The sequence below is a fragment of the Colossoma macropomum genome, unplaced genomic scaffold (assembly GCF_904425465.1).
Source record: "Colossoma macropomum unplaced genomic scaffold, Colossoma_macropomum, whole genome shotgun sequence".
NCBI lineage: Eukaryota > Metazoa > Chordata > Actinopteri > Characiformes > Serrasalmidae > Colossoma > Colossoma macropomum.
This window is the reverse complement of record NW_023494799.1, coordinates 35,406,956-35,426,293: the sequence shown is the minus strand read 5'-3', so window position 1 is coordinate 35,426,293 and position 19,338 is coordinate 35,406,956. Positions and strand designations below refer to the sequence as shown.

The following is a 19,338-nucleotide window of genomic DNA, read 5'->3' as shown; positions in this document are numbered from 1 at the left end:
ACAATTGGTTCTGAATTCTGTTTCTAAGACTTGGTTGTGCTGAAGAGTCAGTTTGCTAATTTTCTGTCCTCCTAGGTTTGCAGTCAACAGTAAGTGCTATTATTGTAAAACGTAAGTGTCACGGAGCAACAGCTCAGCCACAACAAAGTAGACCACACAAACTAACAGAGCTGGGCCGCTAAACGCCGATAAGTGTAGAAGTCATGTAGCATCTGTTGCATCTCTCACTACAGAGTTCCAAAACTTAATTACAAGTGCGTGGCATCAGCACAAGCACTGTGCACAAGCACTGTGCATCGGAGCTTCATGAAATGGGTGAGCAGCTGCACATAAGCCTAAGATCCTAATGCGCAATGCCAAGCGTTGACTGGAGGGGTGTAAAGCGCACCACACTGCAGCTGGACTCTGTGGAAATGTGTTTTCTGGAGTGTTGAATTATGCTTCACTATCTGGCAGTCTGATGAAAGAGCCTGGGTTTGGCGGATGCCAGGAGAACTCGACCTAACAGGTAGGTTTCAGGGTTTGGGTTCAGCCCCTTAGTTCCATTAAAAGGTAATGATAATGCTTCAAGACATTTTCCACAAATATATGCTTCCAGCTTTGTTAGCAACAGTTTGGGGAAGGCCCTTACCTGTTCCAGCATGACTGTGCCCCTTTGCACAAAGCGAGGGGCATAAGGACATGGTTAGATGAGTTTGGTGTGGAGGAACTCTAGTGAACCTGCACAGAGCCATAAGCAAGGCGTTTAATGAATTTACCCATCCTACTATTTTGTGGATGCTTTTCTTTAGCTGGGCACAAGAGGGCAGTATATCAACACATCTCACTAAAGCAGTTTTAGCCTACCTGAGTGAACTTATAAAAGACACTGAGGGAACATAAGGTAGGGTGGTATTTTTAAAAAAATTGATCTTACACTAAAACCCTACTTGCATTGAATTTTCAAATCAAGGATTATATAATTCACTGTCATAAAATAGCCTTGTGCCGCACATCAAAGTGACACTATGATCTTAAAGATTTACAAAGGCTTTTAATGGAAGCCCTCTCAGATGAGTATCAAAACATTTTCAAGGTCATATCCAAGTCGCCATGACTTAGTACCAGAGGTGGGTGGAGTGGCCTAAACCTACTCTCAAATAATAAGATTAATTTTCTCAGTTGGTGTGATTTCACATCTCACGGTTGTGTCCTTGTTCGTTTTAATCACTATTCATACCTCCATCATCCAAGGCACTACTTGGTTTTCATCTTTTTCTCATTCTGACTGCTATCTACATCCACATCCACAGCTCAGAGACATAAAGTTTAACATGCCATGTAATCCTGAATGCTGCGAGTACTGCGAAATAGCAGTTTATTATAATAATAATATTATTATATATGATAATATAATAATAATATAATAATAATATTATAATTTAAACTGCTATTAATTTAGTTAATTTTCTAAAACAGTGACTCAAGTGTAAGTAAAAGTATATTTTAAAAAATCAAAGTGCAAAAGTAGCAGGTCAGCAGCTTATAGCCGCCACCAATGCAAAATAATAAAATTCAGTACAAAAAGAAAAGTATCTTAAAGGGGAACTTCACTGATTCAAAATTTCTGTATAATGGTTGACATGTCAACAAAGTCATTCAGAGTGATTTGGTGAGAAATGCTACCGTGGTGGTGATAGGAACCAGACGTCCACCTCTAACAGCTCGCTCACAGAAAGCTGTTGGTGAAATGGTTTGAATATGAAACATGAAATGAATACACTGCCTGATGTTTGAGACATTCTTTTATGGTAGTTTTGTGATGACGTTTTGGTGTAAAATGTATTTTAATCAATATATTTTAATCCATTCATGGCAGAGAGGTGTTTTGAGGCAAAATAGTCTCCATAGAAAACTTCTATTGTCAGATTGACTATTATCATCAACATTACATAAAAAACTTCGAGAACGTCGAGAACATGTGGGATCATTGGTGCTTTTGGATAATAAAATAAAATAAAATAAATAAAATGGCCATATTTGTATTGTAGACTTTGGGACTCCTGGTTCCTATCACCACCATTGTAAAGAAATCTGAGTCTGAGTCACATCAAACCACTTTGAGTGACTTTATTTACATCTTAACCATTAAATTATACAGAAATTTTGAAAAATCAGTGGAATTTCCCTTTACATGTTAAGGACTCAAAAAGTAGATTGCTTTCTTTACTTGAGTATTGGTAAAAGTCTTATTTGAAAAATCTCAGAAAAATATGCATTAAAAGGTACTTATCAAGTAGTAATAAACAAAGATTTGTAGCAACTAGTTAATAACTACACAATAATAAAACGTATATATATATATGTATATATATATATATATATATATATATATATATATGTCTGCTCTCTCTCTATATATATATATGCATATATGTACACAAATATATATATATATGCATACATATATATATATACATACATATATATATATATATACATACATATATATATATATATATATATATGTGTGTATATATGTGTGTGTGTGTGTGTGTATGTATGTATGTCTATTTTGTGGTTCAAACCTAAACGTGTTTAAAACCGTGGTCTGTATGTCTGCTCTCCCGTCTGTCCCTGTCTGTGTGTCTTTCTTATTTCACCTTAGAACTTTGATTTAATTTAAATCCTTTCTAATCTTCTGCTCTGCCTCCGCAAACCACGACAAAGCGACCAATCGCATAACGTCATCGTTGACCAGAGCGACGCGCACGCGCACCAGCGACTCGCGTACCCTCAAAAATAGTGCTTCAGGTTCCCCGAACCGATTCTTTCAAACAGTTTGTTTCAACGAATCGACTCAACAATTCGTTAAGTCCACTTCATTCTCACCCCCGCCTTATGCAACGGCGCTCGGTTAAGTAGGTCTGATGCGACTTCTGCTAACTAATGGAGTTAAAAGGAATACAAAAAGTGTAATAGAAAGCGCAGTTATAACTAGATCTGGGCAACATGACAATATTTATCGTTATTATGACAACTCTGATAGCAAGAGGACAGTGGTCCACTGTCGGCCCGCTAATGGCAAAGCGGGCGGTCCACTGGCGTTTTGCTCAGCGTTTTCCGGGCGGTCCACTGGCGGTTAAGCAAAGTATTAGACAACAGTCCACTTGTCATCACTCGTTTTTCACTCACAGCCCAATTTACTGATTTTTCCTTCCTTCCTTTCTTTAGTTACACTTTGTAAATTAGATTAGTAAATAATTTTAATCTAGCTCAACTTTCCATAAAATGATTTTACATTAGGCCTAGTCATTATTTTAGTTCTCTCGGTTGATTGTAAAATTTGTGTAAGTTTATCTTCTAAAATAAAAGTCTCTGTGCATTTAAACTCTGTTTGAGGAGATTAAATATAGTTAGAGCTTGTATGCAGGGCAATAATCTGGGCAGTCCGAGGGTGGACCAGCAGTGGCAAACAGTCAGTGGGGTGCTGACCTTTTCAAACCAGCGGACCGACATAACGTTATGCTCGCTATCTGGGAAACTACATTTGCTATATGTCGCAATGTGCTTTTCTCAGCATATCGTGGATATCATCTGTGCTTAAAAATCACTTCCCAGCTGCATGTTTGAGTAAAAGGAGTAGTCATATTACATTTTGCACCTCTACTATCAGAGCAAAGACGCAAATGGAAGCAAATTCAAAGTTGTCCTTAACGAACATTTAGTGTTTTTGCTGTAATTTTATTAAGTTAAATTGTTAAAGTTAATGACTGGAACTCTTCAGCAACACTTTCGTAACCTACCAAGGTACATTTGATTGAATTCGTTTATTGAAAAGAACCGAATCAAAAGAGTGATTCCTTCACGAGTCGGTTCATCGCTTACCGAAAAAAAAAACAGCTGTGCGAGGCCCCATGATGCAATGCGAGCGCGTTGACGGAGTTCGGGCTGTGATTATGAAGCGCTCCGCAATGGCTGCGCGAACTGACCCTCAGCTCCGCTACTATGCACCTCAGTAGGACGGCGGAGAGAAGAGCACAGCCGGACCAGTCTCAAAATGAGCACCGGATTCAGCTCGAGTTCCTGCCGGTTCGCGGATTACTTTGTTATCTGCGGACTGGACACGGACAGCGGGTTGGAGCCAGACGAGCTCTCCGGTAAGGCGCGAGCACTGGACGTCGATTTTTTAAAAGGCTTTCACAGTTTTAACGGTTTCTCCGGTGCTGTTTTTTGCGTTTTTAAGGGTAGAATAGCACATATCGAGATTCTGCGTTGGTAGAATCAGTTTGGTGATTTGTGTTCTGTTTATTTGCCGAAATGTGCTGGATACGGTTAACGTTATTGCTTTCCCTGGGAAGGATGCGCGTGATGTAACCGTTAGAATACGAATAAAATTTGTAGCTAGCTGGGTTAGCTAACGGCTAAATGACATCTTTCTGAGTGTTTTGTCCAAATATTTTGCGGTCGACCGCTACATAATAAAAATAAAATCCCCTGGCAAAGTGCCTTAATAGTTTCCCTACACTTGGCAGAATGTGCTAGATAGATATATTGCTGTTTTCCCGCTGAGGGACGTGCGGCGCCATGTAGTATTGAAAAGTATCATCCAACAAATTGTGACTTTTCTGGTATCTTGTCCAAATTCAGTGCTAACTGTGGGATACCAAGTGATTTTTCGACTAGGGCGACCGTCTTTCTAAGCAGCCACGGCCCTCCATTTCAACCTAAAACATCAATGAACGTCCCTCTTTGGAGTCCTTTGGAACAGATTTCACTCACATTATCCACTGAGTGACTTATGAGAGAGGAATGTTATTCACGGGAGAAATTCCCATTTCAAATTCTGAAAGAAGTTTGTAGTTTCTGTGGAGAATGAATATGTCTGACTAGAATCAGCTGTACAGAAACTTAGACATTTCTTCATCTTACTAGGTCTATTTAAAACAGAGCTAGAAGAGAGTGTGCGTTTCCTATGGTTAAACACTTCCTCTTTTTCACAGTGAAATCTTTTGTGGGGTTTCCACTTTCTCCCAAGTACTTCGTACCTGTGGCGAAGGAGGGGGGGCTTTCGACCACTACCTTTGATTGAATCAGCCAGAGGGGATCATTGTTCATTAATGAGTGAATCTCGTGTTAATTTAACAGCACCGTCTCCTCAGTTGGAAACGCTGTTCTTCAAAACATGCATTGGCCCTGTTTTTTTGTTATTACGTTGTAATTACACTATTGTGAAAAAGCCACATGCAGGTCCCAGCTGCTTCTCATTATTTTAACCACATCTGGCCATGTAGGCCATCACAGAGGAACACACACTGATTAGTTTATGGTCAGCTATGGTCAGAGATTTCTTAGCCTGAGTACATTCTGTCCTTTAAAAGGCTCATGCCCTTTTTCTCTGAGATCCACTTATATTTGTGTTGATTTTTAAGTATCAAAAATAGTTGTAATTCGGTTATACCTGACTGTCTTCCAACCTTAGAATTAAACAGACTGCTATGGTTACTGTGCATTTAAGACATATGTAAATGACCTCTAATCTGATTGGCTGAAACACTCCTTATAACTTCCTTGTGAGTGGGGGCAACTAAACTCCTGTAGGTTGAATAGGCAGATATATGTAAATGTATTGTTATATTTGTGGTAGTACAAAAACAACTAATCCAAAATCGGCTTTTTTTGCAACCTCATTTTCATATTTCTGTGTGGCCTGGAAAATGAATGGTATGTTTTGAAACTTTGACAGTGCTTACATACTAGATAAAATTCTTTTATTTAATTCAGTCTGAAGTTGTCAACATTATGGGACATAAATCCATAACCGATGTTGGCTTATTTGGACTATCCGACTCTGATATTACAGTGACTGGCAAATTACAGCAAATGACTATGAAGGGAGAGTAATTTTGCCAAATTATACATGACAACTTGCCTCGTAGGTGTAATGGGGGTCAGCTGCTGTAGAAAATCTCTCTACACCCTTGCAGCAGATGAATAAAAACTACTTCTAAAAAAGGCAACCAGCTTCTTTAGGTTGGTTGAGGAGGTGCAAGTCAGTCATTTTTTTTCTCTTTGTCATCTGTTGCAGTGTTTTTGTCTCAGAGCACACATAGAATGGCACACGGCCAAAGAATGCTATTCAGAGAAAAGCATTCTACAAATGTCAGGTCTTTCCAATGTCAAAGTGGGGCTAAATCATTCAGTTCTGATGAGGTTAGACCTGAAGGAAAGGTCTAGAAAGAATCCCTTGAGATATCATTAACTGCTCAGCTGCTCCTCAGGGTATTCCAGGAGACTTTCTCTGTGTGGCAGTTGCCTCTGTACGCTGCATCGTTGAAGAGGAATTCCACTAATTTTTAAAAAATTGTACAGAGTGTAGTCGTTGAGATGTGCGCAAATGCCCTATTCCATTTTTTCTTTTTGAAAAGAAATCTTGCCCTATGAAATGGAACCCTCACATTACTTCATTATCAGGCTACTAGTGCTTCTCTGTAGGTGACCCTGCCAGTCTTCAGTGATAGCAGAGGAGGGAAAAGTTCAGCAACCTCACTGCTGGGCTTTAGTTACATTTAGGGCATCATATGCCTTCAAAGAGGGGGTATAAAACAATTATTCATTATTGCCCACCCCTAATTCTTTGGTGAAGTCTGCTATTCACCAGCTTCTTGTTCGAATTTTCCCGCTCCACCTTAAATGGTGCAGCAGTTACATTCTGGTGCTTCATACATCAGAATTGCTGGACTATTTAAGGTGGAATGGGAAGGTTAGCTAGCTAGCTACCGAGACATTAGCATGCTATTAGGGAATTTTTATGCTTGTTATGAAGAAAACGACCATAATACATTGAAACGACATTAAACCAAGATAATACAGTGGTTATTGTATTTTTTATTGTAGAAAATTCTCACATTTGTGGGTTTCTTTGGTCGCTCGCGCAGCCATCTTGCCGGGTTTTCTTTTTTTTCTAATAACACTTCATTTGGAGTGTGACTCTGAAAAACCTCTGTTTGGAGGGCCGTGTAGGCCTAACACTTCGCCCTGCCCCTCCATCCCGGCAAAAAATGGGAAACCCTACTCCTAGACATGAATGCGCAAAACGGAGGGCTAAGGACTAAGTGGTAGGGGCGAGGGGTGAAATAGGATTGGGCCGAAGTCATTGCAAGTGGTTTGATGCGAAATGGTCCATTGTTGAGAAACTTACCAAAATGTATTTCTTTACAGTGGGGGTCATAGGAGCCTGTGGTCACAAGATCTACATTGCAAATACAGCAGTTTTATACAGCACTTTTTCTAAAACGACTGTTGACCCACACCTGTTTTGGATTTTTATATGTAAAAATTCTATGGCTTAGTTGTTATGTAGCTTGTTCAGAACAAAAAAGAATTCATTTAAGTGCTGTCATGAAGAAATCCTAGCGTATCAAAGGCTGTTGTGTTTTGTATGGCCATCAAGTGACCTCTCAGTGCTTAATTTGTAGAATTGTAAAAAGAGAGGAGCATTTGTGATAAATATATATTCATAAATTCATGTGTTTATTTACAAGCTATTTATTTCTAAACTCGTGGCAAAATATTATGTATTCCATGCCTAGTTTTCACTGATTTTGTTCAGTGTCAGATGTGACACCCCAAGATGTACGCAACATCAGCTTTGTTCTCATGAAAATAAGCACTTTTTTATGTACTTCCTCTTTAAGCGGCTGCTGTTGCGCTGAGGTTTTATGGTGAAGAGAAGATCATGTGGTGTTGCATGCTCCGCTGTGCTGGTGATAACAACACACGTTTCACTTTAGTTTTGCACTTTCATTTTGCATTTCCAAGATGTCACAGATTGGATTTGCTGGTGTTCTGCTCTAAAGCCATTAACACCTGATTTGTTCTACAAATGGCTTTGCGCCACTGGCCATGTTAACCCTGTGAACCCTTCATATATTCTTCAGTTTAAGATTTTTAATCTTTAATCTTCAAGACTATTCATTAACTACTATGAAACTGATATGTTATACGCAAGTTATGTAATGAGAGTGAGAAACTAAAGTATGGGCCTAAAAGGGCCCTTACGCAGGGGTAGGCAGATAAAAATTTGCACTGGTTAATGAATCTTGTGGCCAAAGCCAAGAATTTGTGGCCAGAATTATAGAAACATCCTTTTTGTATACATTGTATTTACAGTTTACAAGCATACCCAGTCAAATGTCTTTTTTTAAAGGAAATATTTATTAAAACACACAGTCAATCATACACGTTTAGCAGTCTGAAGTTTCTCCTCAAGGGGGAGCTTTTAGCATGGACGTCATTCTAAGAGAAGAAAAATTCATCAGCCCAAACTAGCAGGATCTTACAAATGCACCTGTTTGCAGCCACAACTTTCAAAGTGGGAGGTAAAATATTTAATTACAAAAAGATGTTGAGTTACTTATAGGTGTCCGTAATGGCAATATTTTATTGATATCATATATTGATAAATTGTGTTGCAATGCACTTTTTTATATAACATTGAGTAAAAATTATTGTAATTGTAGTTGTATAGTATGTTGAATCTCAGAGAAATGTGTATTGTGAAAATGTCTGGAAGTATTGTAATACAATTTTTGCCATATCGTCTGTCCTGAGTTACTTATTTGATTTATAATTTTAATAAGATTTTCATTAAATCAGTTAGTGCTTAAAGAACATATAAGCTGAACACAGCATAGAATGTAGGTCTAAGCTGCAGCAAACTGTGTTTAACAAGATAATATAGTGCTAATTATGATTTTATATGTACCAGATGTAGTGAAACGTAGTTGTTTTGTTATCTGTAGTGCATGTTTGTGGAAGTGTAAAAATGCTTCTTGCTCTTAGGGTTTAACGTTTTTTTGAATGGCTGTTGAGAAGAGCGCTCCAGATGGCTGAACCTAGTTTCCTTGTCAATATGCTGACTGTATTTTCCTGTCGAAACACATTGCGGTAATGCAAAGCATGCATTCTGAATCTGGGTCACTTGTTGCAATGTAAGATAAAAATAAAAGGAATGAGTAAACTAGACTGTGTTTTGGAAAGTAAGGAGTGCTTTGGTTACAGTGGCGATAACAAACAAAACACACAGCTTTCTTGCCATGCTGCGTACGTCTGTTGAATTTACATTGAAAGTTTGAAAGTGGTTAGATTTATCCAGCATATCTGCGATTGACCTGGAGCCTGTAGAGTGTAGTTGTTACTGAAGGCCATAAATAGTGAATTGGATCATAAACCTGAGATAAACAGACTAATTGCATGACCTTACAAATACTTTACCAGATCATTGTTTAGAAGTGTAGTACATTATTATATTTATGTCTGTGATCTTTTGGAAAACTCAACTTTAAAACAGTTATTGTAATTATTGTCATATTTTTACATTTTGTCCAACCTCTTTTCTTCCTCAAACAAGAGGCAGAAGTCAGAGAGAGTTATCGTGTACGTTCTGTGTCAGCAAAGTATGACCTATTTAACATTCAATAGAAAAGAGGCTGTAATTAGATTAGTGTAGGTTACTATACTAAATGGGGCTCCCAAAATTAGGATTGAGAACCACTTTGCTAAATGATTTTGCCCACTAGTCTTGTGAGATTACTCGTCCCATCGTGTCCCTTACCCATTGCTGATTGAGTGTTTGTGCTTGTGTTGACGGCCTGAAACTTGTAGCCTGAGTGTTTTTTTGGTATGGTTTCGTAGTTCTTGTTATAAGTTCAATAAATTGCACCTGTGATACACCGGAATGAAAATTCTTGGCTGAAAGTGAAACTAAAGACGCGCTAGGCTGAAAACTGAAACCGAAAACCGGAAAAAGCTAACAGTAAATAAAAACAGTTTACACAGGGTTCTACAGCGCGAGCAGACCAGAATTTTTTGGAGCACCTGTGCAAGAACAGATTATGACCCGAATAGCCTAACACTTCATTATGTGTGAATACAGACATGCATATGTTTTTCAGTGGTGCGTGCTGCTGACTTCCACTGCAGCTATATTTACCAAGCCTGTTGAGAAAATTACCTCTCCAGGCATTGATGAAACCCCTAAGAATTCATCTCTGTTCATGAGAATTATATATTTTAAAGCTATTTTCAAGATAAAAATCCCCTAATGTCTTAAAAGTTGATTAGATGTAACTCTACCTGTTTGCCTTCATTTAGTATGTGCGGATCTGTGAATATGCAAATAGATGTTTGCCTTCAGGGCTTTCTGCCGGAAAGCTGCTTTCTCCACATTCCATATGCACGTGAATTAGCTAACCTTATCTTGCTAATGCTGTACTAGCAGCTTAGGAGGACGAGCTTTATCATGATATGCTTATTTTGTGAACAACAAAAACAAAGTGATGATTTTTTGCCAGAGTTATCGTAATGAATGTAGCCATCATCTAATTCAGCGAGCTTAGCTATCTGGCAAACGTGCTAAGTAACGTGTACTCTAACTTTCTTCGTCAATATCCCGAAGCCGTATAAAGGGTCCTTTCAGCATTTTGACATGAATCATTGTGAACATTGTAGGGCTAATGTTGTCTAACATTATCTATCACATTGCAGATTTGTTACTAGGCTGAAATCGGCTTCTTATTCATCAGCTTCTTGCTCGAATTTCCCATTCCACCTAAATGGAGCTGTAGTTACATTTTGGTGCTGCAGGCGTTCTTGTTCGAATTGTACCAGAACTCCTGCACTTTTTAAGGTGGAACAGGTAAATTAGAACAAGAAGCTTGTGAATATGAAGCTGACTGAAGCTTTATATATGTGTTGTACACAGTCAACGGATAAAACACAAAATAAAATAAACTTACTGGTTGGCTCGTACTTGCTGTGTCCCCAGGATAAATGGACGGAACAGTGTCGAGCTTCAGTGTAAGTTTAGTGGCAAACCCGATGTGTTTTTGAGTAAAGTTTGCAAAACAGTCCTCTGGAAAATGGCTGCTGCAAACCTGGGTTTTCTCTAGAAGTTTGGCTGGGACAGTTCAGTTTTTCCAAATAAACTGCACATGTTTTTCTCTGATTTTCAGATGCTTTGGTAACAAATAAAGGCTCACATTTTCTCCTTTTACATGCTTTTGCAGAGGTTTTCAACTTTGCATCTGAAAAGAGAACATGTCTCTGCCATAATTATGGCAAAAAATCACACATAGCTTGCTGTACCTAACTCTGATGCACCTCATTCCACCTAATTAATATACTAATGATATGGAAAACCACAGCTCACCAGTGGACGAGATTGGTTCCTTAGTTTTGTGATGTATGAAGCCCCGCCTGTCTGAATCTGCATTTTTGAGACTGTTGCACTGCAGTTTCATAGCGGAAGTACTCAGCCACAGCGTTGACTACTTACTTCGCTCGTGATGTGTCATTTAGCATAGAAAAGACACCACATTAACATGCTAACAAGTTTGAAAATTAGAATTTCACTGGAGGGGGTCTTTAAGCTATCAGATTATTGATTTTTTATTTTTATATGCAAAACAACCAGCAGCTAAGTGGATCTCATATACAACAGAAAAATCTAATGGTGCATTTAATTAGATTGCATTGGGAAGTGAAGGGATAATGAGGTAATAGTAAATGCTTTTATGTGATAATAATAATAATAATAATAGTAATAATATGTTTATAGAGCACTTTTTGCTTACCTCTTTCACACTTCCAGACTTGCAAACACAAACATACACATGCACACTCAAATGGCTGAGCTGTTTAGAGTAACTGGAGTTGATAAACAGGCTTAATGTGTCTGAGCTTTCAAGTTGGCCCATGTGCCACTCAAGAGCTGATTGAAGCCCTATTTCTAATTACAGACCTCTTACTGACTTATGCAGAGTTTATTTTAGGCCTGTTTTGCTTACGTATACACAACTAGTCCGTATTTCATGGCTGTTTTGACTAGAGATGACACAGTACTGCTTTTACTTTACTGATACAGATACTAAAACCTTGAGTACCGATACTGAATTTGTAATTCTGTTGTACTGCTTAGCTCAGTGTTGTTCTTATGTTAACATTAGGCTACATGGTGCTACTGTTGTGTATTGTATAGTTTCAGATTGGATTCATTCTTTTTTTTTCCTCCTTCATCCAGTTTAGGATTTTATACTGGTATAAATCAGATACTGATACTGGGTGTCAGAACGTTGCCCTCTTTAAATCTGACCTCAGTTACAGTGCTGAAAATGCTAAAAGGCAAAGCTGACCAGAAACTTGACTCCCACTAGGAGAGATGATTCGTGAATATTGGCCTTCTTTTACCCTCTCCTTTTTAATTCACTGTATTGCGCAACCCACTTCCTGTCTCCTCCACATCGTCCTGTGTACGCGCTGCAGCAGCCAGGCCTGTGACGTCCACAGGAGCTGTGAGAGCTGCTCTCCCTGTCTCTTTCTCTCCCTCCTACAGTGTGCAGGGGCAAGGAAGTACATTCTCCCACCGAAAGCCAGCTCTGTTGCTGCTGGTCCATTTCTGTAAAAAAGCCTCTGGGATTTGAGCTAGTGATGCACACTAAAATCTGTGGAAATGAGGACGTATGGTCTTTGATTCATTTTTCGCAACCATGACATCGCTAAATCAGACATAATTATTGTAAACATTATTGCATTTATGTATTTAGCAGATGCTCTTATCCACGGTGACTTCATAGTATAATGGTATCAGTAGTCTTGTGCGATGCTTGCTGTTTCACAATGGACACAGCTAATTTTTGTCCACATTTGTTTGTTACAGGAATGGATATGTTAATATAACCTGCAGATACATTTATTCCATTTTTCAAACTAAATAGACTTTATATAGATGATGTTTGAGCATAGCTATTACTTACGCTAGTGACCATGCGTCCACTTTTTCCAAGACGTGTCTTCTTTTTGGCACCTAAATAACACATCTGGTCAGTTTTTCTAAAATGTCTGGTATTTGGCTTTGCTTTCATGTTGATCCTTGCTGTTTACAGTCTCCTCTGTGTCACCCACTGTGAATATCATAAGAATAGTATCAAGACATTTGCATATTGTTACACCCTTAATGGTCACTCTACTAATTATTAACTATTAATTAACTGAAAGTGGTTTTCACTGGCAGTTTTTCTTATCAGTCCAACTCTAGAACCTTCTCGGAAGTGCTGCTGCTGAAATTCAGAGTCTGCTGTCTTGATTCTAGACGTAGATTGAACAGTATACAATGTACAATTTCTAGTTAGAAACCACTGGCGTGTCGCACACAGAAAGTGTTAAACATACAGAAAACTTCAAGCGCGCGTTACGTGCGGACAACGTTGATTAACACAGTAGTGTGTTGTTGCCACGTCTGGTGTTAAGTGGGCTTTATTGGTGCAACAGTCGCAGTGGTCTTGCTGCCTGGATGTAAATTCAAATTTAATTATCTTTGTCTGAGGCCATACTGTTACCCACTATGCTGTCCACTTTAATGAGATTTAAGAGAACATAAATGCCCATCACTAGTGACTACATGCACTAAAGCCGGGTTTACACAACTTTTACCCCCATTTTAGCCCCGATTCTCAGTCTGGCCGAGTCTGTGCTAGTTGGCTCTAGTCTGCAGATTTTTGGGTCAGTCGCGTTTGACAGATGGAGAGATAGTCGAATTGTGTGTGAGGGGCGCAGACTCCGATTCTTGGTTCCCCAATTGCGTTTCAGACCAGTCGGAGTTTATCAAACATTTGATTTTTTCGACCCGACTCTAATCTAGTGTAAACTGGTCAACGACTCATTTTGAATCGATTTCTGCAACAGCCAATGAAAACAGAGTGCGAAAGAAGAAAATACAGCAAGTAAACAAAGAAAGATGTTGAAAAGTCTCTCACATGTGGAGCGAAGCTTTTTAATAAACTGAGTTTAAGGCACAATTGAGTTTATGTACATTTAAATTCTAAAAATACCACATTGATCATATTTTTAAATCCAGGAGTCTCACTTAAACGTTTACTTGCTGCTTCTTTACTGCGTCAGCGCAAACGGCAGAGAAAACAGCAGCAGCAGTGAGCTGCTCCACGTTTGTTTATTTGCATCTCCTAGTAACGGGAGAACGCGAGAGTTCGCGCGAGTTCAGCAAGTTCTGTTTGGTTCAACAGCAGCTGAAGAGTTCAGTAGTTTGTGATCCCTAATCGTTTAGTATGTGATCCCTAATATTTCAGTCTCCCAAAAAAATCTGCGAGATGCCTAGTCTTTTTATAATCTGTTCAGACTTTAAAAGTCATGTAGTGAACCCAAGGCTTAATGCATGCATAAATTGTGTAGCAAGGTGTCAGCTGTAATTTCAATATTATACCCATAAAATAACAATTCTCATTCGTTTTTAAAGCAAAAATATATATCAGCTGCTCATATATCTTGCAGTTCTAGCTTGAGTCTCCTTGCTGTAGCTCCTGTCGCAGTTAGCTAATGATGTCCCTGCTTTCTGCTGCTTTTTTGTTGAGAAAAACCTCTCTTTCTCTCATCTGATGGGAGCAGGGCAGCGAGGATGGTCACATGGCCATTTCTGTCTGCCTCTGTAGTCGAGAGAACTCACTTGCAGCAAGTGAACAGACCTAGTAATGGAAGCTGACTCTCTCCACAAATTGGAGGAGAGCGCTAGGGACACATGCTGAATGAACTCATGCAGCCTCAAGCTAGAGCCACATCTGTGTATACTGTCTGAATAGGGGATTTGTGTTTGTGCAGTCTGGTATAAAGAGGCTGTCTCTGCTTTCTTATCATATTTGCGTGGGGAACACTGGTCTTCTGCACTGGTAAGATGTGGGTGGAGATTCCATAGAAAGTTTGGCAGCGTGTTGTTATCACTGAATGACAAACTGCTGTGGCCCACCTTCTGAGGGAGCTGTAGGTTGGTCTAATCATTTCACGATAAGATTTGACGGCAAATGAAAGGAGGTGCCGAATGTTTTCCTTAACTTGTGGTTTTCAGAATTGAGCAAGTTCGATCACTGATTTTAATCTCAATGAGAAACGGTTCTGCTTTTTATTCATGACTTTGTGATTGAAGGTGTTTCTGAGTCATCTTGGAGTTTCCTAGGAAGGCTGACTGATGTTAATAAGGACTGCCTGTTGATGTGTTCTCTGACAGAAACATGAATGTCATTTCTGATTCGCAGGTTTGGTGATAGGGCAGGTTCTGTGCTCTGAAATGAGAGTTTGAGTTCCCTGCGGTTCAGTAATTAACATGCTGAGACTCTGATTATTATTGTATTATGGAGATTAGGAGTTTGGGTGGAGATCAAGTCTTCTTCTCCCCCCCCCTCTCTGGCTCTTTCCTCGGTCTTTGTTCTGTAGTGCAGTGCATTTCTTTTTGTCCTCCGCACAAAGCTGACAGATTATCATCACTCGTCTGTCATATTTTCTTGCATTTTTAATTAATTTCCTGATGAAAAGCAGCTTAAGCTAGGCTCTTTCAGTTTGTTTTCCTTTAGCCCTGCAGTAGTCATCTGAAAGCAGTAGGAACCTGAAATGTTGCCCTAGGCTTGGGCACCAGGGCACCAACTGTGGGTGTATGGATACTGGAATCATTCATTAAGAAAACATAGAAATTTTGGCATGAGTTTAAGGCTGTGCCTCAAGCTATGTTTCACGTACTTCAATTCATGTAGGCTTAATCCTTGACTTACATCGCTGAGCATCTTTTTAATGATTGTAATTTATTGTTCATTAAATGACAGAAGGGACCAGAATGTTTCAAACTTACTGACAAAACCCTCCTTTATCCCCAGTGACAGGGCACAGGGGCTTCATTAGCATATGTATGAGAGGGTGGGCCTCCTGCCAGGAGGCCGCCATTGGCTGGCTCATGGCCTGTTTGCACCACCAGGCCCTTAGTACATTGGGGATGGGCAGCTGGGCTGTAGACACGCACACACATTTAAATGCTAACCTCCCTGGAGTTTCCCATGCACCCCCGCTCTTCTAGTCTTTTTCTCAATGACATCACTTTGAAAGCGCTCTCGTTGGAGTGCTTCTCCTCGCTCTGCCTGCTGGTCAATTATTCATGCACATGCTGAAGAAGCACCAGCATTCAGGAAGTTCTTAACACATCTGTGTGCTCTTTTCTTCTTTGCAATGGCTTATCAAAGATGTTAAGCTTCCGTTTGAAATAACACCCTAAAAATATGTACCAAGTGGACTTTCTTTGCTTAGAAGCAATTTTAGAAATATTGTTTTGTATCTTAAATATTTGTCTGCGCGTATATTCTTATTGTGAGTGTTTGGCGATTTGTTGACGGTACTGTTCCTTATGAGCTCTGCTTCGGGAGCAGTGCGGCTGCTACAGATCTGCTTTAGGATCAGCAGTAAATTTGATTGAGCAGTAGTAGTCTGTTTGGTGATATTAAGGCTGAACGATTGAGGACAAAATATAATTGTGATTTCTCTGGCCAATATTATGATTACGATGTAAATGTGATTATTATCTTTAAATTAAGCTGCAGGCCTTTTTTGGCCAAGAAGTTCAGCACATCTGTTTTCAGGATTGGGACTTGTTGAATTAGTGTGCCACATTGCCATTTCACAAGCTCTATGTTATTAAGTTAAACTTTTCCGCTTAAAACTTGTTAAGACAGTTCTGTACTGAAGTAAACATACATTAAAGGGTGAATCTGATGAAGTATGTAAACACTGTTAAAGTTTCAGAACATCATTTACTCCCCAATTCTTACAGTCCAAATATGAAAACTAAGCTGCAAAATTAAAAAAGAAACAAATCATTTATATCCACCTATTCAGCCTACAGCAGTTCAGCCCTGCACATTCATGCTGAAGTTATAAGGAGTGTTTCAGTCTGGACTACGTTTTAAATGAAGTACAGCTTCACGTGTGTGCGTATTATACAGGCTCATGAATGCTACAGATTACACTTGCGATTTCGGTTGTTTGCATATAGAAACAACCGAAACCGTGAGTGTAATCTGTGCCGTGCACATGAAGGGGAGTCGGATTTTGTATCCTTCAGCTTGTCAACAAATGCATGTGTACAGCTGTCCATGAGAAGGGTTCAAAGCGTGATTCATATTCACAGTAGTGGTGTAAAAGTGAAATGCACTCTGCAACTATAGGGGGACCCCAACAGTAAAAAAAACATGTTCTCACATAAAGCTGCTTTAAAGGCAAGGTAACAAAACAGCCTGTTTAATTCAAAGGGATTATGAGAGGTTGGAAAACAGACAGTTTTTGGTACATAAACCCACAGAAACGTCCTAAGTGTACCTCAAAGGGAAAGATAAAATTCTAGAAAAATGTAAGATACAGACACTTCAAGAATATTGCCAATATACCATATGGTATCTGAAAAGGGTTGTTTACAGTCTTTCAGTTTGATATGAATGCTCCTGGCTTCTACATCATCACTCAGTGTAGTTTCCATCCCATTACCCTCTCACTCCATCACCATACACTGCACCTGGCCTTCACGCTGGACCTCATAGGTCTTAGCAGGGTTGCAGAGTCGCTCAGCTAAGGGTGCTTTCACATATTTTTCTTTATAGATGAACTACACTCAGCTCTGTTAAAGTGGTGTTGAAAGATAACCAGCTGGAACTGACCTCAGTCCTTTGTGTGTTCATAAAGCAAGCAAACTTTAAAGATTTGGTTTTTAGATCTCAGATTAGATCTCAGACCACACCACAACTCCTTTATAACTCAGACCCCAGCTGGGTGATGCTGATTTATGGGTAGTGTTGTTAAAGTTCAAGATAACAGATCTGATTGACTGAGCCATGCTCAAAGCTGTGGTGAAATACACCAATACCGCTAAGCAATTAAAAACAAGTGAATAGTGAATATTGATAATGGAATCATCTTTGATTGTAAGCAGGTTGCAAGTTTCACCTCCATCCTACATCTAACTCATCTCATTCAGCCAGGACTTGTGAGGACCATATTTAAATTGATCAGCTGAAGTCCAGTAGGGTTGGAGTGAAAGTCTGCACCAAAGTAGATCTCCAGGAGCAGGGTTGGTGACCCGTGTTTTTTATTATGTTGTTTGTTGCTGTTTTATAAAATGTATAATTCCAGTCCTAAAATCTGATTGGCTGAGCTGTGTTCAAAGCGGTTGTAAGATCCACGATATACCACGGCTATGAACGCCTCACAACAACTGAACTCTATATCACTGCACCATGGCATGAAAAACCCGCTTCGCGTTGTGCCAAAGAACACCTTTCCCCGTGATAAAATCACAGTAACCCACTGTTTCTTGTGGCTTGTTGCTTTATTATGAAACCAGTAAGTGATTTCACCACCAAGTAACGTTAGGGGGTTTGACTCTGCATAGTGTGTGGCTTCACCACTATGTCCATAGTAAAATCAAGGTAGAAACACATGGCCTCTCATGTTTTTTACTTAAATATACCAGTGTTGCTGTCACTTTGTAAGATCACACAAACCCATGGGCAGCAATTTTCCTGAGGAGTTTGTTTTTACCTGCTAAGTACTGTAAGATTGAAGATGTATGTATATGGTAAGACAGCGGGCCTCATTCACCAATATCTTCCCTAGTTTTTTCTTAAATATTTTCTTGAGAAAGGTTCTAAGAAGAAGTCAGATACATGATGTTTTTAAACTGCAGAACTGTTCACACCTTTGTGCTCGTGAGTGTGTGACGATTCTGTTCTTACCTAAGAACAAATCCAAATAAGAAAACATTGGTGAATGTTAGAGTCCTCATGAAAACTGCGTAAGTGGGTTTTAAGAGGAAATTTCTTCTTAAGAATGGCTGTTGAATGAGGCCCAGTGTTCTGGGGCTGTTTTGTTTCACAATGTACAAGTCAGTCAGATCACAAAACGAACCACAGACATTTTGAACAGAGACCATTGCGAGACATGGTCTGAGTTCGCTTCGTTTGTGGGTCCGTTAAAAGAGGTCTGTGTTAGTTTGATATGCTCAAATATAGAAAAGAAACTATGACTCAGCGTTCTGAGACCACTTGAAATGCTGAAACAGCCTAAGTGTGAAAACACCCTGAAACCACCAGGTTTGCAGGCGGGCGTCTAACAACGCACTCCGTGTTTCTTAGAAAGCTTCAAAATTTCATCACGAACCCAGAATTAATCTGGGGAAATAACGCAGTTACGAACACCCTGGGTGATCTTTCCCTGCTGTCAGGGGAAGATAGGAACAGCAGGCATTTAAGAAAGACACAGGCTGCAGCATTTTTATGAAGCTGCACACTGACACCTCATTACTTTATAGCTGGTCTGGCCCAGCACCTCCCTCCCTCTCCTCACCCTGCTCAGTCCTAAGCTAAGGCAAAGCAAGTAAGCAAAACTGCGTTTAGCCATTACTACAATACAGTGAAGCAGGCTGGATCCATTTTTGCAGAAATTTCACACATGACGTTAATCCTCTCAGGATGTGATGTTGTT

General features: G+C 39.5%; 1 protein-coding gene across 3 annotated transcripts in view; it reads left to right on the top strand.

Moving 5' to 3' along the window:
- The first annotated feature begins 3,919 nt into the window (after positions 1-3,919).
- Positions 3,920-19,338, top strand: part of dennd5a (DENN/MADD domain containing 5A) — a 69,105-nt gene continuing 53,686 nt past the window's right edge. For all 3 annotated transcript variants that reach the window (XM_036585825.1, XM_036585824.1, XM_036585826.1), the window contains exon 1: positions 3,920-4,139. In XM_036585825.1, coding sequence (XP_036441718.1) covers positions 4,040-4,139 — 100 coding nt within the window. In that variant the 5' untranslated portion in view covers positions 3,920-4,039. The remainder of the gene's footprint in view (positions 4,140-19,338) is intronic.